The sequence below is a fragment of the Aphelocoma coerulescens genome, assembly GCF_041296385.1.
Source record: "Aphelocoma coerulescens isolate FSJ_1873_10779 chromosome Z unlocalized genomic scaffold, UR_Acoe_1.0 ChrZ, whole genome shotgun sequence".
NCBI lineage: Eukaryota > Metazoa > Chordata > Aves > Passeriformes > Corvidae > Aphelocoma > Aphelocoma coerulescens.
This window is the reverse complement of record NW_027184085.1, coordinates 17,472,115-17,499,796: the sequence shown is the minus strand read 5'-3', so window position 1 is coordinate 17,499,796 and position 27,682 is coordinate 17,472,115. Positions and strand designations below refer to the sequence as shown.

At 39.8% G+C, this 27,682-nt stretch overlaps 1 protein-coding gene across 5 annotated transcripts in view; it reads right to left on the bottom strand.

Annotated features, from left to right (window-relative positions):
• Positions 1 to 19,320, bottom strand: part of MAP3K1 (mitogen-activated protein kinase kinase kinase 1) — a 60,561-nt gene extending 41,241 nt beyond the window's left edge. Inside the window, exon 1 of one of the 5 annotated variants that reach the window (XM_069000774.1) lies at positions 17,498 to 19,320. Coding sequence is in view for 1 of the 5 variants with exons in the window: in XM_069000773.1 (XP_068856874.1) it covers positions 16,390 to 16,868 (479 nt within the window). In the remaining 4 variants the exon portion in view is untranslated. Of the gene's footprint in view, positions 1 to 4,177; positions 4,254 to 16,024; positions 16,067 to 16,154; positions 16,195 to 16,389; positions 16,911 to 17,497 lie in introns of those variants that run through there. The other 4 variants (XM_069000773.1, XM_069000778.1, XM_069000776.1 and 1 more) reach the window with 4 other exon arrangements.
• Positions 19,321 to 27,682: the final 8,362 nt, after the last annotated feature.

Genomic DNA, 27,682 nt, shown 5'->3' with positions numbered 1-27,682 from the left:
ACTTGAACTACATCATAATTAAACAAACTTAAAAGATATGATCAGCACAGAACTGAATTTTACTATACAATGTCACAGTTCAGCTTCTCCCCTTAGATGGCTTGTTTAAGTAATAAACAATTTACTACAATAGAGCTGTTAAGAACACAACAGGAAGTGTTTCACTGGGGATAAGGACTTTGTTTTCTTGGACTGCAGAACACACTGACTGGGACTGTTCTCGGTGTTACCTCTCAACTTTGCATCAAGTCCACAGCAAACTCACCATCTACTGAAGATTCAGCTGCATGAGGTAGGATAAAAAAAGTGCAAGGTTCTTGTTACCTGTAATTTATCTCAGAAGACTGTTATAGCAGTAATTTTAAAGGTTCATCTAGGAGGAAAATCCCCTCAATCTACCTTTTTTTTCCTAGGGAAAGTTGTTTTCCAGTTCACAAAATGCAAATATTTATCCTATAGTTATTATCTTTCCAGCAGAAGAAACTTGTGTCATTGACATGTAATACATTTAGTTGAAAGTGGTAAAGAAATCTCTAATTTAGGAGATGTTGCTTTATAACTAGATGTTCAATTTACAACTTATTTCCAGTTTCACAGTGCTTTAGAAAGTAAACTACTTATCCATATCCTATGGGTATCTCTCATCCATTGCACAGCACATCATACTCTCTTTTCAGTCCAGGACCCAATAAGCAAGGAGAGGTGTTCACATTTATGTAACAGCATTAATTTTAAAGCAATGTTCTTACTAAGAAGAAAAAAGATCATGAAATCTAGCCCATAAATGGAAGTGTTGTCAACAAAAACTATGATCAATGTGGGAAGCCAGTTATCTGAACTTTTAAATTTTATTTTATTCAATCAACATATCCATTGTTTTTCTCCCTTATGAAGGGCAGCAAATTACACATGTGTGAGAAAAATAAGCAAGAATGTCTATGTCTAATTTAAAATACAAATGTGCAAGTGGCATTGATGTCTGGGGGGTGAGGCAGGGCTGTGGGGAAGAAAATGTTATCTTTGTCTGAATCTTTTTCTCATTTCATATACCCACCAGTTAGTACTATTTTAAGCAAATTATGATATTCTGCTGTATACCCCCTCACTGTTTCAAAAATTCATTTGATCATTAAAAGCACCGTTTCTAGTGTGAAACACAGTTAAGCTGTCATACGATCAAAATGTGTTAGACCTATGCTGGTATTAATGCTGGGATCTAAGTATGTATGTACTTTTCAAGACCTCCTTGGTAATAGACACTATTAAAGAGAATTTAATAATTTAATTGTTAGACTGAAACATAGGTGTAATAAGGAAAGAATATGCACTTCATTTTAAATCTTATGTTTGAAAGTAATCTATACAACTTTGCACCTACAAGAACAACTTTATTTAAACTAGCATTGCATGGGTGTCTGAGTTTTCAGGTAAGCCAGAATCATACACCCACCTCTCAAAATCTGGTACAGAACCTAACTACAGAAATACTTTGTCCTTAATTTTCTCCCGACTGTTTAGCACAGTGAAAAGCAACAAATGGAAAATACCTGAAAAACCAACAAAGGCAAACACAGAAGAACAGGCCATAAATGACAACGCTGAAGAGGTCCAGAGTTTCAGTAAAGCCAAGCCCTGACTCTTTTCCTTTCCACCTCCCACAGGCAGACACAAATCCTTACCAACACAAACTACAAGTTTCAAGGCTGTCTGAGAAACCATCTTGTCTTACAAAAGGTCCAATAGATTGATGGTTTGCAAGTGCTGTCGTTTCAATCTAGAACTAACCTAGAAGTTCTAAACCTAGCAATTTCACAGCACTTAGTTCACCAAGATACTCTTTCTGCATTGTAGTTTTCACAGGGTTTTCTGAAACTAATGCACATCAGTGAGTTTTTACTTCAATTTATTACCAGTTTCTCATGAAATCTCATATAGTTTTGACCACCACAATGCTCTAAAATTAGAAAGGCAGTAAGTGAATTCTGTCCATCCAAGTGTGTCTTAATCTGGTTTCCAGAGCTTTTCCACTTCATTTTATTTCAGGGTTCTAAGGGAAGGTTAAACTAACATTGACTGATTTTTCTATTTCTGTTCAAAAATCTTATAATTTCTTCATGCAACAACAAACTCTGGTCCATTAAAATTATGACCTTAAAAAAAAAAAGCAAAACACCAAAACTTATTGGTTCAAATTGGTGGATGAAAGCCAGTTCTCATCACAGACTTTTAACCAAAAGCACCTCAAGCAAGATATGTATTTTGAGAAAAGCAAATTTTCTGCATTATTCTTGGAAGATTCTTAACTACTTCCAACTGCAAAGTAATTATGTAAATAACATTTAATACTGTGCACTCAATCCTTAACAAGTCAGAATAAACCACATCACTTGGAGCAAACTGGCTGATAAATGCACTCTTCTGGTGCTTTATTCCCACTGTCAGCTTTGAAAAAAGGTGCAAGACTACTAGTGACTCTTTCCCTGTATTGTTCCCTTCCCTGCCTTCACATTAAAATAGCTTCCCAATTCATATGAAAGTATCCAAGGAGCAATTTTATTTTCTAGAAAATGTCAAGCCTCCCAAGGCCATTTCCAGATTTAGGCTTCACATTTAAGTAACTAAATCTGTGTTTCAGCTATATTCAAAACCAACCTTCACTTTCTGCATAAGCAATTCTAGTTAAAGACAGCACAGTAAAGAAAAAAGAACAGAAGAGGCATTCATGTCCAGAAAACACATAAATCAAATACCAACATGAGAAATTCAGAACTATTAAAAATATAATTTAAAAGAATTAAAATTAAATTTTAAAAAAAAATGAGTAACTGAAGTGAGGTTTCTTTTCTCTATGAATATTCACATAGACATGTATCAACCTAGAAAGCAGCAATACAAGACAAGAATGTTTTAAAACTACAGTATTAAAAAAAAAAAATCACCAAAACCAAATCACTTAATAAGGAATATGACAGCTACTTTGGAAAAAAAGTTCACAATAAAAATGAGACTACAATGAATGAGAATCCAACTGGATATTTAAAAAAAAAAAAAGCCAAGAAGAATTTGCTAGTTTGAAGTTTTGGTATGGTTTCTGAGCCTATTCAAGTACCAGCAAGTACATAAGGCACAGGTGAGGGAGACCCAGCTCATTTAATCCTTTTTTGATTTGATGAAGCACTACTTGTCCAGAACTGATTTCTGTAGTTCTCTGTATACACAATTATGTTAAAGTATCTTCAGAAAGTAAAAATCTAAATTGCACAGCTCAAAAGTTTATTTATCCTTGTGCTTTATTTTTAATTCCTTCTGAAGCAAATTCCTCACTCTTTTTTATTAGACTGATTGGACCAATCTACAGATTTTAAAGTGACTTAATTTATTTGCCAGCAGCCATAACTGCCTTCACTCAAAATTAAGTGAAAGGAAAATGGAGAGCTAATTATATTCAAGAACATTAATTCTTCTTTGGAAAGATGAGATTTTCCCATCTTCCTTAATAAAGTTTTCCTTCAAGTTTCATGGGTGCTTCTGCACAACCTTAAGTGAAATCTCAGTCAGTTTTGTGTTCTCCATACTTCCATAGTCTGTTTGAGGATTTAAAATCAGAATCATACAAACATCAGTATAGCCTAAACCACAGTGCTGGTTTTTTAAGCAACACATTTAAAGATAAGAAACACAAACTAGGACTGTAACTTGAAGTGATAGTAATGGAAATCATGAAAATATGGGAAATAAAAGCCCAAGATTTCACTGAACCAACTTAAGAAAGGGTAAATTACCCCACTTATTATAGAGAAAGTATCTTCCACTCAAAGGAAATCAGTAACAACCACTGAATCTGAATTCCCTGAGGTGCTACCAGAAACTCATCAGCACTGATTCAGCACATGAAATTGTAAAGCAGCAACAAATGAAACAGGTGATTATCAAGCAGTCTGAGCATCATAGCAGCTGTATGAGTTAATAGTTCCACTTGTGATTACCCGACTGTGCTATGACTTCTCTGAAAGGACTTTCAACCTTAGCTGAAACAACTTAACAGGACATAGTAATAATTCTATACCAGAATTTGTCTGATTATTACAATTTCATAACCCAATGTAATTTTCTTTACTTTGCTACACCATGTAAGTTTTACTTAAAAGGAAAAAAAGTGGGGAAAAGATGTCCATACCTCTTGCGGCTCTAGAAGGTTCTCCAGTTTAATGGCATTTCCACACATTAAGAGATTACAAAAGGACTCTTACGTAAAATCAATGCGTGATCAGATGTCTTAAAAGTTTAACCACCATCACTGAAGCACAATTGCAATATGCTCATTTTACAATGAATACTATTCTGAAAGACCTTTACAAGACAAATGCCTAAGAAAAAAGAGAACAAAAAACCATTTTCTATAACACACAGATAACTTATTAAATTTTAATAAAATATTCAAAGATTAGGCAAACATTTGTGATCACTAAAGATATCACACTAATTTTACTTCTTACCATGAGAACTTGTATGACAGCAGCAGCCTCAAATACAGGACAGTAACTGGGAAAGCCGTCTCACTTCTTTAAACAGGTGTGCAATTGCTTTTCAAATCATTGTGAAACCACAATAATATATAAAAGCCCAGAAATAAAAACTAGTTTCCAGGACACACTGGTGTAACTATAGCTGGGGGAGTCTGCATGTGAAACAAGTCATGACCTTATGACTTACTAATGGACTGTTTATGGAAATACTTTTCTCAACAAGTTAATCTTTTACTAGGTACTGGAGTGACCTGACTGTGAACTAGAAGCTGAAGACTGATGTCACCCATTGAATTAATTGCTACATTAAAATGTCAGGCAACCTGGGACAAGCAAAGGGTGACAGAGCCCCAAGTTCATGCAGATATCAGAAAGAAAACATGCCTTTGAAATGCTGGAACAATGCTGATTGCAGCCCGGACTAGTGAAGAACACACTGTCACATGATCCTGTCCTGGAAAACCAACAGGCATTTGCACAGCGAGCCTCACAAACACTCAGATAGGTAACATAAACTGTATCACTCTGAATACTCTCAACAGGGAAGGTCACCTCTTTCAGAAGACACATTTCCCATCTACTTGCTTAGTATGTCTGGGTTAAGCATTAGCCAGCCAGTCATGCACCTACACAGTTAGAAACAAGCTGCTGTATGAATATGGAATAGCAGAGTTCTCAGTTCTTGTTTCTTGGCTGCCCACTCACAACTACTGAAGAACTAATGCAGTTACACAGAAAGGGGTAAGCATTTTAATCCTATAATTACAGATTATTTTAGCAAGTGCAAATAAGTATACAGTAACCCAGCAAATCCTTATCAAAAGTCACCACGGTAAGAACCAGCTACACTAACCACTTCCCTTGTGAGAGCCAGCTTCATCCCCTCCCAGTTATAAAAACATGGCATTTATTTGAACATGGAAAGGGAGTAACAGTGTTAGACCCATATTGTCTCATTTCCTATTTCCTTTTAAGTATCAAAATGCAAAATCTCTTTTCACAATGAGACTCAGAAATGCAATGAAGCATACATTGGGCCTTCAGGAGATAAAGTGAAATGTTGGTTCTGTAAAATGAACTTAAGGGGGGAAAAAGAGCAAGTTCTACAGAGCTTTTTTTCTTCCCCTAAAGTGATTATAAAGAAACATGAGGAAAGATTAGACAGACTGACAGATGAATGCCCAAACTTTGCCCGATAACAATTACATTGAAAACTTTGACTGCATTTCAGCTTATGCACTAATTATTTGTGGTTTCAAGCAAAAAACAGTAGTTTAAAAAATGTCAATAGGGCAAAATCCATACACCTATTCTATACCTCCACCAAATCAGAAATTTATTTGTCATCATGTCTGATGCACAAATATTTTGAGATCTGGAGGCAGTGGTGTCTTCTCAACCAGAGGTAACTGACAACACTTAATGAAAAAAAGAGCCTATCATTCCTAAGGTATCAGCTCCCATAACACAAGCTATGTTCTCCCCACAGAGGGAAGACAGAACACAGCTGGTCCTAACTAGTATAACCAGTTGAGCTCTTTTGTACAGATGACATGTCACATCTCTGAAAATGCTGCTATAGTATAAATCAGTCCTCCACCATCTGGTTTTGGCTTTGTTCCAATCCAGTTTGCCTACTTACTAGTTGTGCAAATCAGATCTTTAGCACTTTTGGCTCTGTGATCAAAGAAACTTAATGTACCTTTTATACCAATGTTAACCAGAGAAGGTAAATTTGTTCAGTAGTCTTTCCCCTTACAAACATTAATGGAACAGATCGGAATTATTTCCCAATAAGCTGGATGAAACAAACTGAGTACTTTTTCAGATTCTTACAGCTCCTTAATTATAGCTACTCATACCTAAAGGTCCTAGGTACATTAAAGATACAGTTACATTCTTACTTTTGACCACTTTCAGCACTATATCCACTGAATATAAATTTCAGCACTAAATCCACTAAAACCCAGATTTTTAGTCATGACAAACCCATGAGTCTTAGACATTTAACCAGCATGCACCAAAACACTATCAGCATAGCCTAGACAAAAGCAACCTAAGCATGCTAATTGAAACACACATTTCTCTGTAGAGATTCTGCTACAGTCAGGAGGTCTTGCAGTTTGTAGCACATACTACATTACCAGACCTTGCACCCTTCTTTTTCCCCCCAAGTTCTACAGAGGTACATAGTGCCTGAAGCATCAGAGGCAGTCCAGCTTGCTACCTTTACACGTCTTAAAAAAAGTTTTATGCAGCTGAGTGCCACAAGATGCAGAAAACTTACCTAGTCACTGTGAGTACAACAGGTTTTATGGTAGTTTCATCCAGCTGCTACACAGAGCTGGTGAGCAGATAAAGCTCAGAATTCGGACAGAGTCACATGTAACTCCAAGGCAGGCATAGTGGTAATTTGGGTCCTGATTTCCCTCTGAAGTGGGATTGATGTTTTGAACAAAACTCAGACTACTTAGTCACCTACTTAGTGACAAATGCCTTGCTTTATTTCATGCTAACGTACCAATACCACAAATACGATAGATACACAGGAAGAGAACACTTGCTCACAAAGAATACCAATAAAGCCCGTAAGGCTCCACCACTGCATAAGGTTTTTGCTAGATGCTCACTCACAAGATTAAAACTTGAGTTTTTGTCTAAGTCCTAGCTATTTATGGCTATTTAGGCCTCAACTATTTATGCACATGCAAACTCGTTAAATACAGTTGAAATACTAATGCACACAGCTACACTTACTTCCTGGGAAGAAATACTTTCAAAAAATTATTTGTCAAATAAGAAAAAGTAAAAGACCTATTTTGATGAAGATCCTATGGAACTCTGTCTACATGATAGAAACTGGCAGATTTCTTTCTAGTTCCCCTTGCTGGTTCCTCAACAGTCTACCCTGTAGGCTGAAAGGAAGCCAAAAATCTAAAAGTTCTGGCTCTGCTCTCCCCGGCAGTCTTGATTCCCAGGACCTACAAGTGGCTTGCCCTGGTACTGGACCTGTATTCTCATTTGCAGTCAATTTTAAAATAAAGGAATGCAATTCATACATAGCTGATTTGAAAATGTCAAAGCAATTCTCCTTCTCCACTTGGTTTTGCTGGGCATCCTCACTAGCAGCAGCAGAACTGTAAAAACGCTGCCACAAACACGCAACTCAGAGCAGGTCAGAACAAGCAGACAGTAGAGCATACTAATTTACTGCTGAGACACCAAGGGGAATTAAATACTTCAGCACATTTACCAGGACAAGATGGTTTACCATTGTACCTGAATATGCTGGAACTTAAACACATGCTTAAAAGACAAATCTGACAATACAGTAGCAGTGTTCCGCTTACCATATGTGCACTTAACTTTTTAGAAAGAGCTAATCTATACTTCAAAATTTTCAACATAAATAACAATTTCAAGATCAAGTATAATTGTACTTCAAATGAGTTTAGAAAGACGAAGAGTAAGCAGTTTCATTAGTTTACTATCGTGAATTAAGGCTTGGTTAAAGACACTATTTTTCCAAGATATGCCAGAGTTTTAACAAACGTTTGTGATGTTATTAGTAAACTGTATCCCAAAGAGCAACAGCCAAGGAAAGTTACTGTCACTGTTTTATTTGGAACAGACAGTAAACATTTGAATGAGATGTCATCAAGACCTTTTTCATGGACATGTCATTGGGCAACATTCAGATCAAACATTTCCAACTTTTTTTTTTTCTTCTTCAGAAAGGGAAGTCCATCTTCTACTGTAGAAAAGAAACGGAATTTGTAGGGGAGTCTAGGAGTCTGCAAACCCTGACTTCTCTCCTTTTGTGGAATAAAAAACTGCCTCAGACTGAGAAATTATTTTTGGCTAAAATAATGAGCATCCCAGGTACAGGGAACACTTCACATTTTTTTGTATTACTACTCTGGTGCTTTCTAAGCCTTTTCCTAGATTTTCCATTTCTCAGAGAGTCAACTTGTACCCATCAGGCTTTGAAGTATCTCAACAAGGAAAAAGCTTTCTTTTTCAGAATTGAATCCTTTGCTACCAGCAATATACCAGAAATGAGTGACAACAGTAACTGTTTTGAACAGAGGATCCTGGCGTGCAGCATAAGCCAAATGCAATGGTCAGGCATGAATCACCCAAGTCAAACGCTTCGCCATTCCATATCTTTCCTCACTCAGCTTGTTGAGCGTATCAGTGTATGTTGGTTTACAATACTGAACACATCCTTAAATGAAAGCACCTTACAACTTTGAAAAGATGGAAGATATCTTAGTTTAATCCAAAATATTTATTATTTTATTATGTGCCCCCTTACCACAAAAAAGGGCATTCAGTATCAGTCTGCATGTTTACAGTGAACATCAGTCTCACTTCACAGTGAGAGAAACCAAGCAGATCAAACTTTTCTGTATTGGTTTGGCAAAGGCATTTCTAAAATGACAACCCTGAGGCCACCTGCATTGCTCTCTGCCAGAGCTCCGCATGGCTTAAGGTGTCTCATTTCATGCTTTCTTGTCCATAAGGCTGGGGGGAGGTGGAGCGGGAGCTTCTTCTCCCTCTTCTTGTAATGCTGGCTTAAAGCAAATACAGAATTATCTGCATGTCCTTAAGATCTCTTTTCCATGTACCCCTGCTCTTCCTCCCAAGAGCCTCTGGGAAGGGTAAGAGACATGCAGTTGCAACTCAGAGCAAATTCTTCTCCAGGGAACAAGCTCTAACTCTTGGTTAATTTTAGGAAGATGTTTGAGGAAGTGTGTAAACAAGGCTGTGTGGAGCAGAATGTACCAGGTCACCAATTCTAGCCCTAACCTTGGAGGTTCAAAGAGAAAGCAAGTTATCCCTGGTTACTATGACCCTGCCAGAAACCAGGAGCCATCCCTGCCAGGCAGATAGTGAAGAGCTTGGCTGCATTTACTGGGCGTTATAGAAATAGTTTCCACACCATGGAAAACCTAATAGAAACCCCAAAGCCCTGGCACTTTCTACAGGCCAGGGCATTCGATTTGCATGCAGAGATCAGGAGATCTACTGTAATAAGCTGTTCATTACAAATCAATGCAGAATTTACAGTTAAAAACCCCAACAAATTAATGTGTATTCTATCTTTACAGAAGAAGTCATTTTCTGGACCTATATGCAGGCATTACTGAATTAAGCTTTTAAAAAACAAACTTATGCATATTAGTATACTTTTAAGAAAAACTCCATCCAGCGCCACACAATTGAAAAAACAGCCCTCCACACTTCCATTTCAAGTATGAACCATGAAAGAACTTTACACAACTACAGAAGCCACCCCCTATGTTTTATTTATATGAATAATCTAACAACATTAATATGCAATACAGATCCTTAACATGGAAGATCCTTTCCACGTTTTTAAGAATACATTAACACTGTCTCAGCAAGCTTCCATGCTAATCAAACTGCAATATTTTCTTACATTAAGCAAAGAAAACTGTAGTCATAGCCCAGACTTCTGTAGAGGCATTTACTTTAGTGAAATAACAAACGCTTCAGATTTTTTAAATGGAAAGATTTAAGACACTATTTATAGATCTAGCGGTAAAGTTAAAACGTGCAACCAGAGGAAAAAATTGAAAGGACTATTAGTATGAGACCTGGCAACTTCACAGTCTAAAACCATGAAAAGTAAAAAAAAAAAAAAAAAAAAAAAAAAAAAAGTAGAATACTGAGAAACTGTCACTGACTACACAAGAATTTTCAAACTATATATTCAGTAACCAGAAATTAAAAGTACCATCATAATTCAAAGCAATTAGAATATTGTCTTAGCCATGGCAGCAAGCAAATACTAACCTGCTAGAGCATGTTAATGACGAGCTCAGTAAACTGTATGTGAACTGCAAACTAGATGTCACTGCACATTTCACCACACCTTTGACAGATATTTACATTTTTGTATATGTCTCCAAATGCAGAACACTTAAATGTTATCTGAGGGCAAAATATCATCCACTGAGCTTAGAAGCCTCCCTTTTAAAGAATACTAAGAATTACTAAAATAATATTGTGCAGACATTTTATTTGCAGTAGAATGGGAGGTAACAAAACCAATTTGTATAAAAAACACCAAAACTTTTCTCAATTTTTTTGTTATCACAACTTAGAGTCAGGATTTCTTCCCCTTCAGCATTTTAAATATTTACACCAAGATCTTTCAGCATCTGAAAGGAACAGTCCTGGAGATAGGAACATGATGGTTATACAGGACAGCAAAAATCATCAGGATGTAAGAGGGTATTTCAGAGAAATAACTACTGAAATGAAACACATACATGCACACCTTTGAGGGTGAACTACCAGCTCCCAAAAGTACCTGATCATCACTGCTGACAGCTGAGTAAGAACTCATTTCAGTTTGCTCAAAAACAAAATGACTGGAGGCTGAAGAAGAGGATGGAGAAGAGCTCAGAAAACAAGATGTCAGATGTGGTCAGATGTCAGTGAGATCAAGCAGATGCAACTCACTTCCCAGCACTCTACTTCCACCTTCCACAGTGACCCTGGGTAAGTTACAAGGAGCTGCAGTACCAAGAGCAGGGTGAAATCTATCACAATAGACATATTAGCAGTCATTTCACTACCAATTAGAATACTAGGACAAGAGAGATGAGAAAAACAGTATCATGGTATTTATTTCCATGAATTATTTGAATAGTTTACACTTTTGGGACACAAATGAAATATATGGAGACAGTGTGAAAGAAAGGTAGACTGACCTGAATTCCAGTTTAATCTAAGAAACAGGAATACTCCATGACATTCTGAGCTTAAAGAAAAAAAAACCCTACTTTTTGCAAACACCTTCAAATCCTTAATCATCACATGCTGAACGCTATCAAAACAATAGGATATTTATGAGCCAGAAAGAGAGGGAGTGATGCCTCTATCAGCTTTTATTAAGACAATTTGAAAACTATTTAATCAGTTTCCAGACAGATGGTAAATAATTCCCAATTTCAAATTATTCTTAAGCAGCAAGTAGATAGAGCTGCTGCTTTTTCTGGACATTTTTAGCCAAGATCCAACAACACTGATCTTCTAAAAGCACACCAACAAACAACCCCAACAAAATAAAGCAAACACAACCCCCAAAATCTAACTGAAAGAAAAAACCCAAAACCTACAAGACAAGAAACAGACCAAAAGAAAACCCCAAACAAACAAACAACAAAAAAAAAAAAACACAAAAAAAACCCAAAAACAAACGAACAAAAAACCAAAAAGTGAACCAAAACACACCAAAACTCCCTCAAAACTCCAAAGATACAGTGAAAAAATAATCAAGACACTTCAGCACCGACCAGAATTCTCCAGCTCTACAGTGTTGTGAGACTGGAAAGCGGAAGCAACCCTGCAGGCAATACACTCAGCTGCCGGCTAAAGATGAGAAGGGAGGGTAGTAACAGAAAGCAACTCTCCACTTAACCACGTTCTCCTAGTCACACAGAGACAAGTAATGAAGCCCTTTTAAAGGTTTTTTGTCCACTCTGCTTCAAGCGAAAGAATGAACCGTCATTTTAGAGCTTTAAGAGAGCTCACAGCAGATAAAAAGTAAATTAAGGTGACCCTCAGGTCTCTGCAGAGAATACTCTGAGAACACTCAGATTAGCCTTAGAAACTCAGAACTCAAACCAGATCCATCCTCTTATCAGCACTTCTGCTGAAAACTAGCTTTACAAGTTTGTTTAAAGAATAGCTACATGGCAACGTATAATTTGTATTTTAAACAAGCTTAAGCCAAGTTTCACCAATACTGGAAGCTGGTGAAAGCCAACAGAAGCATTCTCACAGTCACTCCACCCCCAGATGCTTGTTTCTACTCCTGCCTCATGCTCCCCCGCAGCAGCATAAATCTCTGCACAGCTGCATCATTACTTTTAAAAGGTCTTGTGAAGTTCAAATCCATCATACAGAAGGAAAAACTGGTCTTCAAATCTTGTGTTCTACATGTTCGACCTTTGGGTAAGGTACGACAGCAGATGTCTACACACAGGTATTGCACTGAGCAGTACTTAGACTCCACTGAGTGACAGCAGAGACTGAACCTTTAGTATCACTAAATCCAATGAGACAGAAAGCTCCAGATTAGTTAGTTACAATCTATTTACTTTGCACAGGAACAAAGAAACTGCCATACCAGATCAGACCATTTAAGCAGAACCCTACCATTTGCAATAACTAAGAGTGATAAAAATCAGACATGGTAGAGGGTGACCCTCTTCCAAAAGTACTCCCAAGCCACAGAGCACAGAAGAGGTAGAAGGGCAATCTCCTCTCACCGCAGCATCCACTCAAACTGGAAGTAGAAAATTTGGTGGCTTATTTACACAGATGGTTAAAAACATCAAGCATTAGGGACTTGGATAAAATACAGAATTATATTTTACCTTAGCTGAGAATAGCCAAGATCAATAATAAGCTATATTTTTTTAGCTTAGCTACCTTTTGACATGAACAGAGAAAGTTAGCATTTCAGTGACAGAAAAATCCTTGGCCATGCTGTGCTGTCACTATAGGTGCTCTCCCTCTGTTCCCACTCTAGCTCCCAGTGCTCTGCTAAAAGCATTCATGTCTTCCTTTGAAAGTCATCAAAGGTGCTACAAATTGATAAACAGAGCTGAAACTGATGAACTTTTAGTAGTACACTTGTACATATAGACAAAACTTCTATTTTACAGTGTGACTTTGGTGTCTCTAGCATGTGTCAAACAACAACTGCAGAAAAATACAGTATAAACACCTACAAGGGTTGCCTTGCAGCTGAACTATCTAGCACATGCCTTTTCAAACACTTAATTTTCATGGAAGTCACACGGTATGTGGTTACTGCACACAGAAGAGATGAACTGCACCATTTATTTCTTTATAGAAACATGATTACAGCAATGTAGACTAATCCTGTACTTGGGGAAGTAATAAGGCATCTACAGCAATTTCAGCCACTAACATCACTTAAAAGTCTGGATGCTTTAAAAGCATATCGTTAACCTCACGGAGAAGGAGGTGCACTTTGCCTCCATGGATTTCCATCAGGCTACAAGAAATCACACTACAGTTATCACTGAACTCACTATTTGGATTTTGTTATAAACAAAACCAATATACTGACAGTAAACAATATACACGGGATAAGAAATCTGAAGTGCTTTATTATGTTGAATTCCTAGTAAAACAGCTCCCTTCGTCTTACAGTGATATAAGATAGCTTACACCCTTCACTGCTTTTAGTGAAAATATTCACTCTACTGCCTGACAAGCAGAATGCTTGAGAACTTAAAGAAAAAAAAAGGCAATATTTACATCTGTAATTTAACAGCAGTCATTTTCCCTTCTCATCTTCATTTTGCGGTTCATGAAGGTCTTCCAGCATAAACAGAAACAGAGAATATTTAAAAGGAAGTAACTGTAATACCACAGAGACTGATAGGGGGACTTTGGAGCAAGCACAGTATCTTCTAACTAACAGTAGATCCTTACAAGAAAGTACAACTACCTGTATCTAAAAACAGAATATAAAACCTCCCCATAATGCATTATTGAAATTATGCCTTTCAGTTTGCCTCTTAATAAATATCTGGGCAACAGCTGCCCAGACAAATTTAATGTGTATTACTGTTATTCACATACTAATCAGCCTCTCTCCAGCTAAAAAAAGTCAATATTAAAATGAGGGCAGATAGATGGTTTAAACTCTTTAAACAGCCTGATAAAGTAGTACTTGGTCTACTATCTGTTTACTGGTAACACAGCACACAGAATTACTGAGATACTCTACATGAGCAATTATAGGGTATTTCTGAAGGACAATCATTATTAAAGTTGTCATGTATTTCAACATGTATGTCATGTATTTAAATTCAAAGTAGACTATCTCACCAAAATACTGAAGAGAAAAGCATTTGGCATTTAGTATTTTCTAAGGTTTGATAGCATTCCTAGTCAAATATCAGAGAGCAACTACAAGTGTTTTAAATTGTATACACACTCTATACACTGATTTACCCAAATGCAGCTACTTAAAATTAAGCAGAACTGTCCATGTGGAAAGGAAAAAAATTCCACAGCTGCTCTGTCATTGCTGCTGTGGACCAACTACCAAGGATGGATGCAGCATTTCAGCACTGATGCAATATACATTGACCTTCCTGCATCTCTAATGTCAAGCCTAACTCCCACTTGCTATCACCATGAGAATCAACTGTTTTAAACATATTCTGATCCAGATTATTTATTTTCCTTGAAAGCCATGAAACTGGATACAACTGCATTACAATATACAGTACATTATAATTTCACGACTTGATAAAAACAAAGATGGTGCTAAGAGTTTATAAAAAGACAAGGCACTCACTGAAATTCGTACATCATTCCCCTTACCCTAAACATTTATGATTTCCTGCTAATCCTTCTCTAAGTACACAGCCATTTATTATCTGCACAACCACACCATAGCAAGTATTTTTACACTGCCCTAGGAACAAGCCAAAATCCATCTGAATTCCTGAGAATACATATAAACAGGACACTGGTCTAGAAAACAATTCTTATTATGGTACTCCCATGATAAGTCAACATTTAAAAAATATTCTTGAGGTTTGACTGACATAAGTCACAACTGAAAAGAACACACAAGTCCTAAGTCCAAACAGGAATTACATTTTTTATGAGGTTTAAATGATTAGCCAAACTGTAAGGCATCATTAAAATAGGTCCCTGGATGTTAACATCAACATTAAGTTCTTAAACTACAGAGTCCACATCAGATAAAGCCTTACAAAAGATCCAGTAGAAATTGTCCTCTTCATATCAAAATTACACGGTCATACTGCAGTGCCTACACACATACACACACACACCAGTAAGACCCAGCGAGTACATGTTAAAGCTGAAATGTGTTCTGAAGTACTTAAACTGCTTCACCACAGACACGAGTTCGCTTTCATCCTGAATACTAGCACACACGTTAAACTGGCGAAATACGGGCAGTTCACAAGAAAATGGACTTATCAATTAATACATATGGAAGGCAAATATGGGCTGCCTAGACTAAACCACGACAAAATTACTTTCTCCTAGAAAAACAGAGAGGACATTTATGCTTCAAAGCCTTTCCTCCTTTTACTAAAACAAATCAGTTCAGCATTATCGCGAAGCTGCACATTAGAATCTGACTTCGGAGAAGTTCGGGGGGGGGGGGGGGCGGGAGGGGGGCCGCAGCAGGAGGAAAAAAAAAAAAAGGTAGACTACTCAGTTTTGCAGCAAAGTGCTCGGGCAGCGCCTGGGGAGCACCCAAGGCAGGCGCTCAGCCGCCGCTCGAACCCCGGCGCAGCCCGGCCCCAGCCCCGCGGGCAGCACCGCGCTCGCTCGCCCCGAGCCCCAATGGCTGCTGACACATCCGGCTCTGCCAGCGCCCCGAGCTCACACTTCAAAGCCTTTCGGGACTCCGGCAGAAGTCAAACACAACGCACCCCCGCAGCCAGACAGGCCGTCCCCCGCCGCTCCGCACCCGCAGCTCGGCTCCCGCGCAGCCCCGCACGGCTGACAGCTGCAGCGGACGGGGCAGCCCGGCCTGGCCGTGCCCCTCCCTCAGTCCCGTACCAGGTACCCCGGCGGAAGGCGGGCGGCGGGCGAGCTCTGCCCGCCGCGCCCAGCGCTGCGCTCCGCGGCAGCTCCCGCCGCCCCCGCATCCGCTACCGGCCCGCGGCCAGGCGGAACGCGGCGCCGGAGCCCGCCCCGAGCCCCGTCCGCGGGAACAGCCCCGACGCTGCCGCTGTCATCCGGCGCCGGCCAGGACCGACCCCTGCCCACCCGTCTAGCCCCCGGCGCCCCTCACCTCACCGCGGGGGACGGCTCCATCCTCCGCTCGGCGGCGGGGTCCGTCCCCACCGTGCTTCCCGCCGGCAGCGATTCCAGGAGCTCGGCGCAGCGGCTGGGGGAGGCAGCCGGGCTGGCGGGGCTGGAGCGCGGCGGCCCGGGCAGGTAGTGGAGCAGCAGCGTCTCGGGGGGCTCCGGCGACGAGGAGGAGGAAGAGGAGAAGGCGGCCGGGGCGGCGGCGAGGAAGAGGGGCGCCTCCGGCAGCCGGTCCAGCTCCACGCTCCGCACTTTACGCAGCTGCTTCCGTCTCCAGTCAGAGCGCTGTTCCCGGCAGCCGCCGCCGCCCGCCTCCCGCAGGAGCCCCCCGCCGCTCCCGGCGACGCTCCCCGCCACCGCGCCGCCTTTCAGGCTCCCGCAGGCGGCGGCGGCGGCCGCCTCCGCGCCGCCGCCCGAGGATAATCCCGATGACGAGGCGCGATCCTCCGCCGCCGCCGCCATTTTCTCTGTCGGGTCACATCGGAGTCCCGAGCACCGGGGGCCGCCGGCGGACGGCGCGCTGCGCAAACAGCGCCGCCTGCGCAAACGGCGTAGGGCGGGGGCGGGCGGCGGGCGCGGATTGGCGGCGGCGGGCGCTGGGGGCGGGGCCGCGCCCGTAGGTGCCGCGAGGCCGCGCCCTGCCCGCCCCCGCGCAGGTGTCGGGCCGGGGAGGGAGCCGGGTGGGAGTCGCGGTCGCCGCCACCGCCACCGCGCTACAGAGCCGGAGTAGGGGCCGGACGGAGTTCGTCCGGGCGGCCGAGCCGACCCGAGCCCGGAACCGGGGGAGGCGGCGAGCGGGGAGCGCGGCCCCGCCTCTACGCGGCCATCCCCACGTGCGGGAACACGGTGGAGGCTCCGGCGGCCCCGGGGTGGGGTACGGCCGGCCGGGCGTGTGGGCTGGGCTCCCCCGTACGAGGTGGGGGGAAAGCTTTCCCGGACCTCGGAGCGTTCCCGGCTCGCACCCCCGTAACCTGAGCCTCTCCCCCCAGCATTTCCCGGGAAGCCGGCGAGCGGCCGGGAGGAGCGGAGCGCCTGCGGTGTCTCGCTGCGCTGCAGCCGCGGAATCGCCTCTCCAATGTGCCCCAGCTCACCTGGTCTTCCCTGTCTGGAGTTAGTAGGAAACTAAATGCACATCCTCGCTCGTAGCCTTCGCGCGTCCTTCCCCCGGCTGCCCTCAGTTGGCCGGCGCCGCCGCCCCCGTCCTCAGGTATTTCTCCATGTCTGCAAACGACGGAGAAGCGTTAATGTCTCGTCGGAGCACACCCGTCTCCATGTGTGCGCAGGAATGCACATGTAGATGAGATTATACCCTGCCACGCACACCTACCGCTGCGGCTGTTTCCTGAGAGACTGGGAGAGAGAAGAAAGGCAGGAGACATCACATGACCAGAACCTTGGGGAGGTTCAAGTAAATTTTCTCCTGGTTTAGATTTTCACTCGACCGCATTGGGGTGGTTTTGCTTTTTGATCTGAGATGAGAAAAGGAAAACTGCATATTGCTATGCACACAAGGTTGTTTTCAGGGTGGTGTGATTTTTAGATACAGTAAAAGTCACACAGTTCAAAGTAGTTAAGCTGAATATTTCAGGCTTGTTTCTCAGAATTTGGTAGGTATCCAAGTGTAACATTAACTAAGCGTCTCAACAATGAGTATTAGTATGGTCAATTTCCTGGGATCAGTGATCTGATCTGAAGCACTAGTTGAGTGAGAAGTACCTTCTAACAGAAGCAGATTCTTGCCTTGCATACGTGATCAGATGCTGACCTAAATGTAGGGTCTTTGCTGGAGGATGTCATGACCAGATTGGAAGAGGTCTTTCTAGACGAAAGCCTGAGGGCACCCTTTGTGCTCTATATACTTGCAGAATAATATCAGTAGATAAGGCCTCGAGGTCACACTGACTGGATTACTTAGGTGATCTGTCAAAATGCCACACTACAGCCACCCTTGTGCAGGTTTTTTAGTGAAAGATGCTGTGAGAAAGTTGCATTTATTGTCGTCTTTCAACTAAGGTTTCTTTGGGATAAGCAGATCATGTAAATATTCTCTTGTAATGTACAACTGAGAGATGTAAATCAGTTCTGAGTTTCATAAAGGTAGCATTTGACACTTAAAGACTCTGCTATAAATTAGAGACTGTTTCTGGAAGATTCCTAAACCAAGACACACTGACAAAGTGGGAATGTTACTCATGGGAAAAAGATAACAAAGTATCCACTTTGTAGAAGCAGCATGAAATTAGTTGCATGCAAATCAGTGCCCTTGTATCTTTTCAAATATTCCTCTCTGCCATACAATGACATTAACAGACCGAGGAAAGAGAACAAGAAAACCACACAAAACCTCATGCTTTTAAAGACATCTAAACAGAACAAGAGAACAACTTTAGGTGTTTTATAAATGCTCATCATGTGGAGTACCCCTTTGAATAGCAATTGGTTGGAATAGAATACAGAGAAGAAAAAGCAAATCTTCAATAAAAGTAAATCTAGGAGGTAAGGGTGCATACAATATGTATGACAGTTCTAGGGAAAAACTTTCCCAAGTGCCAAGTCTCCAACAAGGGAGAAGGAAACAGGAAATTCAAGGCAAAATGTAGGAGTAACAGTAGGGTACTGAGGAATGTGCATGTGCACAGAGGAGAAATGTTTTCTGGAAAGCAACAGGGCAAAACATAAAATACAGGCACTGGTGTAAGAAATACATAAAAGCAGACCAGTGCTATCACCACTCCTGTTAAGGCATTACCTTGCCTTTTGAGTAAGGCCAGCACTGTCACGGTATTGAGTTACTTTTGGATAAGATGCAAAGTGGAAAACCCTTATGATTCTGTAATTAAAAAATGCATGGTGGGCCTGATAAGGGTTGTTTATCTCCTTATTACTGGCTGAATTTAAATTCTAATAAATTGCATTCTGCCTATAATCCTTTTGTTCACCTTATTTTTTCAAATGTGTGTTTCTCCACAGTGCCTTGACCAGAGAAGGGAGCACAGTGGCTAACAAGACCCACCTTCCAGTCCTCACTCCAGAACATTAGGTTGTACGTTGCTGGCATGCAACATAGATTTGTGCACAATATAGAGGCGCTACCACTTTGAAATCAGAAACTGAACATGCTGATTGACATCTGTGTTTTCTTCTCATTTGCTCTTAGAAATTTTTTTGCACTTAAACAAATGAGTTGACCTGATTGAAAAACAAAGTACAAAACTTACCAAAGAGCTCAGAAAAACAGTCAGTTACCTCTTGCATAGATTATTTCTCAGTCTGTTTAAAACACAGCTCTAGAAGGTAACATGAGACTTTTAGCAGTTTTCAGTCACAAGTAGCGGCACCCAGGGTTTGTTATGAAACAGAGGCCTTTGGCCTCAAATTAGCATCGTGCAATATTTGGAACATCTACTGTTGTACACAAAGAAACTTCTGTTTGGGAACACACTAAGATTTTGCAAGCCAAGGAGTTTCCTTGTTGCACAAAACTTGTAACAGTGTAATGAATAATCAACAATTTTCAACATGCTAGAGATAGGAATCTGCCATGCCCCTGAATACATAACCTAGGCATCATCATGCACAAACAGAATAAATATGAGAGATAACACAGTCCATAGTTTCTGGTCTTGACTAAACATGCAAAAAATGCTTTAATACTGTATGCAAACTGGATTCTCTCTGTCTTCTTAGTCTATGTAGAAAGACATCCTCACCTTGATCTTCTATTCATTCGTTCCATTGTGAGAAAGGGAAAACAAACCTGCTCCTAAGCCAAAATCCTTTCCTGTTTACTCCTCCATGTAATGGAGAAGTCAAGGAACTAAATGAGGACCAGTCTGAGGACCTTCTCATGCTTGTTTCCTAGGTCCTACTGAAAATCTGCTGGCATTTCTGTTTTCTGTAGAAATGCTTTGCCATCTTGCTGATGCACTATTCTTACTTTATAGCATAACAGGTGTACCTTTCAGAAGAAATTTCCTTCAGAAAAGCAGGATCCCATATCACTTGTCAGGAGAGAGAAAGGTAAAACTGGAATCTGTTACAGGGAATTCTAGCAGTTTTGCTGACACACTAGGAATGTCTCATCTACTGTTATTTATGTATTTCTTTTCTTAATGTTTTACTTCTGCTTTTCTTCATTATTTCAATGCAAAACATGTTTAAAGATTATTTTTTCCCTCACATTTCAGTCCACGTGGAACTGAACTTCTGTTAAAAATGTATTTTGGATCTACAAAAGTGAAGATGATGTCTTGACCTAGGTGTCAGATGCATAATAAAAGAAAAGAGCTATACTTAAACCTGCTTGTTCTGCCAAGGCATGTAACAACAGTTCCCTGATTCTTTTTAAGGGCTAATGATACTGATGCTACTTACAACACTCCTGCACTGTCTAGTCACATTCCTTACATTTAACTGTTTTTTTTTTTTTTTGCTGTAGCATCTACTCATGAACTAGTGAACCTTTTAGTCTATCCACCATATGATCCAAAGCAAAAAGGTGATCTGTTTCCAAAGAGTTTACAATTTAAGTATGAAAGACAAACAGGCAACAGAGCAATCAGCAAGCTAGAGTGCAGTCCTTGTACTGTATAAGAAGATCTGCTGCCTTGATTTTTTTATCACTAGTTTGTACATCTTGCATTAACTACTGAAATCAGTTCAATTTTTGTCCTCAGATAGTCTTTAGAATATTGATACCTCGATATCTAACTTGGATATTCTTCTTGACTGTATTACAGAGGATTTTTCTGGCCTTGAATAAGTCAGGATCCTTTCATGGTTCAATTTCTCCCAACTGTAACTGTGTAAAAAATTTATTTATTTACCTAAGGCATGACACAAGGCTGAGGGATATGATATTATTGAGTTTCCAGGTGAACCCTTGCTCAAAAGAAATATATAAATGAAGTGAGCAAAACCTTTTAAACCTTTTCTCATACATCACTTACGAAGATCTACCAAAATTATTGCAGCCAGCAGCTCTTTTATTTTGTATTCTTCCAGACTAATAAATTGAAAACATAGTTCTCACCTGGATCAGCAGTTGCATCTATTGTAAGCACCACTATCTGTTCTCTCTCTGGGGGAAAACAACTCTACCACTTAAGACTCAGAAAAACAATGATAGCTCAGTTTTCCTTTCCCCTGCTGCTACCACTGTCTGTTACAACTCTTTCAGCCTAGGTGCTTGTTATTCCTTCTGTTCTATGAGTCAAAGACACAAACAGAAGCTCATATTTTAATAAATTGTGGATGCTTTTTTCCACTGGAAGCTACAGATTTCCAAATTACAGAGAAACAGATGAAAGAATTTCACTTTTATTTTTGTCTTAATAGGATGGAAGAAGGACCACTTCCTCACTCCCACTGAAGAGGACCCTGCAGTTTTTCTTTTCCTCTGCTTGCTGCTCATCACCCTTGCTCTCCTGGCAGCAGAATCACACAGTGCCAGCTGCAGTTCCTGGAGGACAGTAACCTGAAAACAGCATAAACATTCAACCACCAGCAAACATTAAAACCCTTGTTGGTATGTCTCAGCATGGCTGTGGGCTGTAAAACAAGTCTTGTGTGATTGATGTACCCACCACATAGCACACAATCCTTTTGAGCATCCTCTAAAAAAAGAGCAGACAAGAGTGACACAATTTTATAGAGACCTCTGGATAAGTGCCTCCCTGAATAATTGCCAGACGGACAAGGAACTGGCAGAAACACCCTCCACAGAGTACCCTCCTTGCTTTCTCCAGAGGTAGTGCATATCTGAATAATCATTTCTGGGTGCAGTAACAGCATCCATGCTGACACATTCTCTCCCTCCTTTTAATTTCTCTTCATCCCACCCTGGCCCTCTAGTCATAATGTCTGTATGCTTCCATTCATGATGGCTAGCAGTGATGGCAGTGCTGTTCCTCTTCCTAAATCCAGCAGGTAGACCTGCCAAGGACCTCACTATTGTCAGAGGAAATAAAACTCAGCAGCAACATCCATGCCTAGTTTATCATGTGACCCCTTTATGCCAAGTCTGCCAATTTTCTGGCACCATGGCTGAAGTGAATCAAGCAGCTATTAGCTGTAACAATGGCAAGGAATCTGCAGATCTCAAAAATAGTTCTGGGATCCTTTATGTCCAAAGAGTCAGATCTTTATCATCTCCACCTCTTTAGAAAAGGCTACATGGTTTTTTCTTAGGCTCTTAAATCTCTGTTATTCCCTCCAGCAATATAGTTGGCACAACACTACTTCATTGCTTGTGTGCCAGTCACAGGCCCTGAGAATGGTGTTTTCGAAGCCATTTAATCATGGTGTTCAAAGCTGTCATTTAAACTAAACATCTTAAAAAACAGATGATCTGGACATCAGTAGTAGGAATTTGCCTATCTAGTGGCAAAATATTTTGAACACCATGTTGCTTCAACGTCCAAACATAAGTAAGAGTCCAGGAGCTATAAAAAAGATTCCCATGTGGTTTTTGGAAAAAGAAAATTGCACTGGAGAGTTCTGAGGAAAGTAGCATTTCACTTCTAGTATTTGATTGGTGTTAAAATCAATCATCTTATCTTTATAATTCATGAAAAGCTGTCTCCAAAAGAAATACAAAGAAATAAAATATATTTTTGAGAAATGAATTTCTGACCTTTCTTGAGTTCTACTTTACTGATAAGATATTTAAAAAAATATTCTATCTGTTCCACAATACAAAACTACCTGTTGGATTTGATTGGTGTCCCTGAGGTTTATCTTTTATAGAGATCTAGCTGTTCTACATCATAACTTCCTTTCCTCACCCAATTAATCCTATCAGTAAATCATTAATAGAAAAATCCTCTATTTTCTGCATGCTTACCATCCTTTTGTTAGGTACTGGCATCACAGAAAACTGCTGTTGCGGTCTTTGACATTTGCAAAGTTAATTTGCATGTAATATAAATACATGCAAATACTATAAATATATGTATAATATATATATATGTTGCTTCTTTAACAGATTTGGTTTCAATTTTGTGGTTTTGCAATTTTCATTTTGATCATTTCATCTCACTTATGTAACAAAATATTATCAGAGTACAAAGCTGAGCTGACTTCAAATGTTCTACATGTTTGCACTATGAAAGGCTTTGAGAAGCAAAGAATGACCTTGACAGAATATGTTGTGTGGATTTGGGAGAGGACATTATTCTAATGGTTGCCAAGGTAGGATACACAATTTATTTTGACTGATTGCCTATCTTCCTTGTTCTTTGTGGTTTAAGCCAAAACATTTCAGATTTTGAACAAAGGTTTGCAAGTCTCCAGAGCATAACTGGCCACTTACAATTGAAGGAATTATCCATGCAAAACACTTCCAGTTAGCTGTGTAACTGCTTTTCAAGGACAGTGCCTTAATCAGGTTTTCTGAGCATGAAACTAACAGTGCAAGTCAGATCAGTTAAAAAGCAAATGTCAAAATTTTCTCTTGAACTTCATTAACAACAGAACAGTACCGAGCTGCTGCTCGTAGTTTCATTCCTCTAGACACAAGATTTGGAGGTGATTTTATTTACAAATATTCACCCCAGTTTCATTATACTGGCTTCTTTAGGTGGTTTCTAACATCTTAATTACAAGCTCCATGAACTGTCTGCTTTATGTTGAAGAGAACAGTCTCCATTTTAATTTCTATCCAAGATAAGAATGTGTATTAACACATTTACTTATTAGTCATGGAAGTCTTGAGATTATAACTATTTGTTTGCTCTGTTTAACCAGAACAAAGGATCCTTCACAGGGTGGTACATACCTTTAAGTCTACAGTAAGAACTACTGCAGCCACTTTCTAATAACTTCTTTCACATCCAGTGAAATATATTCATGTATATATGAAGTATGAAGAGATACCAAGGGTAAAAATGAAACATAGGCTGATGTTATTAAATAAAGAAAATAATACTCTCTCTTACCTTTAAGTTCCTAAACCGAGAACTTTCTGAGTTTTTCTCAAATTTCTTTGTATATTCTAACTCCCCACGTTCACTATGAATGTGACAATATATATTCTGTCTTTTTCAGGGAGAACTCAGAGGTATTAGGACTTAGTTCAGTAGAAGCACTTGCACATTATTTCAGCAACATTTTATTTTAAATATGAGGAAAGCCCAGCTTTCCATGTCAGTTAATCTACAGGTTTAAATTCATTAAACCTTAAGAAAAGGTACTCTTCATACATTAAAGCACCATTCTAGTTCAGGTCAATTCTTTGTTTTCTTATCCTGCCAATTGAATTTTAGTAGAGTAGATTGCCATTTGCATCTTTAAGCAGTACATAGAAATCTTTTTTCCCCTGGAGTAGAGTTCCTGTCTTTTCCACATTTCAAAAAATTCCCCCAGATTGTTAAAACTCAGATTTGATTTGTGGGAATCTTCAATCTCAACACAAGATACATACTTCTGTGAAACATTATGCATGTCTACCAGAAGCTTCTCTTTCAGATTTTGAAGGATTTGAAGTAGTATATGCACTACTCCCTGAGTGTCTAGGTATCAAAGAACAACACAGCTCATCTTTTTACCATATTAAGTAATCCAGTGTTTGAAGGAAGCTGAAGAGCCTCTGAAAAGTATCACTGGAGAAAATTATGAAAGAAGAATATGGTCAACTGGAAAAGCCTGCAGAAAGTTAAAAAATATCCTATTTTTTACAGGCAGAATTTCCCCCAATGTGAATGGTGTAAAGCAACTTATTTATATCTCAAATAAAACAGGACTATTTCTCTAACTCATCTGAACACATATGTAAATCAGTCAGTAAACACAAAATTGTTTGTATGTAATCTTTTTTTTCTTGATATTGTCTTTGATTCTTATTTGTCATTCTAAAACCATCACTAATGACAGCATATTAAAGAGGTATGTATCATAAATTCCTGACTCCTCCGTTCTTCCATCTTTTTTGAAAGTATTGAAAGTAGTGAAGTTAAATTCCAATGCATTTTGGTGATGTTAAAGCCAAAGTCATAAAATATATAAAAGTCATATATAGAGAAAATGTTTGTATTTCCCTGCTCTCAACACAGCATGAGATAAAATGTAACTTTTTGGAATAATAATGGTTCATATCTGAGACTAGCTTTATAAACCTGTCAAACATTTGTTTAGAACCACAACCATGGAGTATTTGGTGCAGATGCATGTTACAGAACCATGTGAGGGTGTTTGTTTTGGTACACGGAAAGGCATTCCAACCATCTTATTTTAGTAATTGTACCACACCAAAGACAACAAAGATGTCCTGAGACTGAAGTGTATGATGCTTTCAAAGCATGTTCATTGTGAATATTCAGAAGGTCAGAGGTCTGAATTCCTCTGATGTCTTGCATTCTAGTCTTGTTGCAGAAGATGGGAAAGTATGAATGAAAATGTTGCTAGTAAGCCTAAGCTTATCATCTGATCTTCTGAGTATTTTGGCATTCTTTGGTCTAGAAGAGGATATACAGAGGCTCAAGAATTAGAGAGGCAAAATCTGTCCACTTCTCCTTTGCAGTCTCAGCTAAGCTTTTGCAGAGCACCAGTCATGGTCCAGATGGTTTAATTCCAGGGACGGGGGAAGGATGCTGCTGCCATTCCTGCTCACTGCATCCCTGGTCCCTAGGCCCAGTGAAGGCAACATCTGTGTAGAGTCCTCTCTTTTCTAAGGCCCAAAGTTAATGGTTCTGGATGTTGTCCGTATGAGAAGTTCAGTTTCAGAAGAACCTCTTAAAAAATGAAAGGTACTTCTGATAAATCAAAATTCTGTGTGTCATTGTCTCTGAAATGTGTGTGCCATATTGTATTAGTAGTGATATGAAGATTTCCTTAAACAAAGCATTAATTATGAGGTGAAATGTTTAGGTTGCTCTACACTTTTACATGTAATTCTCTGAATATCCGTGATTTTTTTGTATAACAACTCCTAAGGCACAGACAAGTGAAACAACTTACTATCATTCAGAAAAATCATGGCCTAATCTAGAAATGAAATCGAATGAGGCCATCTGCTCTGGACACTAGGCATAGGCCTATCTCCTTGTGAAATGGTAAAAGGGCTTCCATGTCATATCTTAGCCTTTCTCTTTGCCCAAGCAAGTAATTTTTTGAAGAGAGAGATCTCATGTTCAGTGTTTCTTAGTCTAAATGTCATTGACTGCAGTTAAGATACTGTTTCTCTTAGATTCAAGCATCAAAATGCTCTTACAGGAATGCTTATCGACTCATCTAAAGCAGAATATTTAGTTCTCTTTGCTGCAAACACATGTACATACCTCACAAATTAATGGAAAGTAATCTAGGATTGAATAAATTCATCTAGGTCATTGCATTCCATGGTACTTATTCTGCATTCTAGATACAGCAAAAAACCCCACATGAATATTTTTAAGCTCTAATAGTTTTTCGGTAATATGAGTCAGACATAGGGAGTTGTGGTGGCATTATAGTGAATAACACAGCTCCTCTGCACTTAAAGAACTCACATAAAAGCTACAACTCCTATCACAAGACACCTTGGGCAATGAACACTGCTCAATTTTAATTAGTTTTAGATACCAGAAACTATGACAAGGGGCTAGGAAGTCTGCAGAATGAAGAGGCTGCACTGGTCACACCCTCCTCTTTGCCTGCACTGGGCTCAGCAAAAAGCAAACTGAGCTGGCCAAGAATAAGTTGATTCAGCATGCTTTGCTGAAAAGGCTCTTAAGCTGTTCCAGGCAAAGCTATGAGGAAGGATGACAGCGACAACACCATCAGGCTAAGTCTCCCCCCTCCACCCACTGCCAGGTTGAGAACTGCTGCCAAAATGAATCATCTTTACTTAAAAATACACTAGGAAGTTCATGTCTGGCACAGGTTGTTCCTTAGTTCTTTCTAATTGTCTTCCATGCCTGCACAATCTACTAAAAGTTTCAAATATGGTTTATATTGCAGCACATAGTAATGCGTGGTTTAACTTCAGGTAAAAAGGCTGGTCCTTTCTTGCTGTTATTTGCTACTCTCATTTGTACAGCATAATCTGAAGCTAAAACAAGAAGAGATGAAAGCTAATGAGAACTGATTGAGACTGAAGTGCTTGCTTCAGAAAATTTTGCTCTACACTCCTTGACCTACAAATACATTCCCTTTCCCCTGTACTTATTGCTTCAGGCTTTTTCTTTGGTCTTGTTTGTACCACAGAAGTTGCTATGATTTAACTGCATCAGTTTCTTAAGGAACATATTTAAATCAGAGTAGTCTGCTTGTATGAAGATTTGAAGCCCCATTGAGTAATT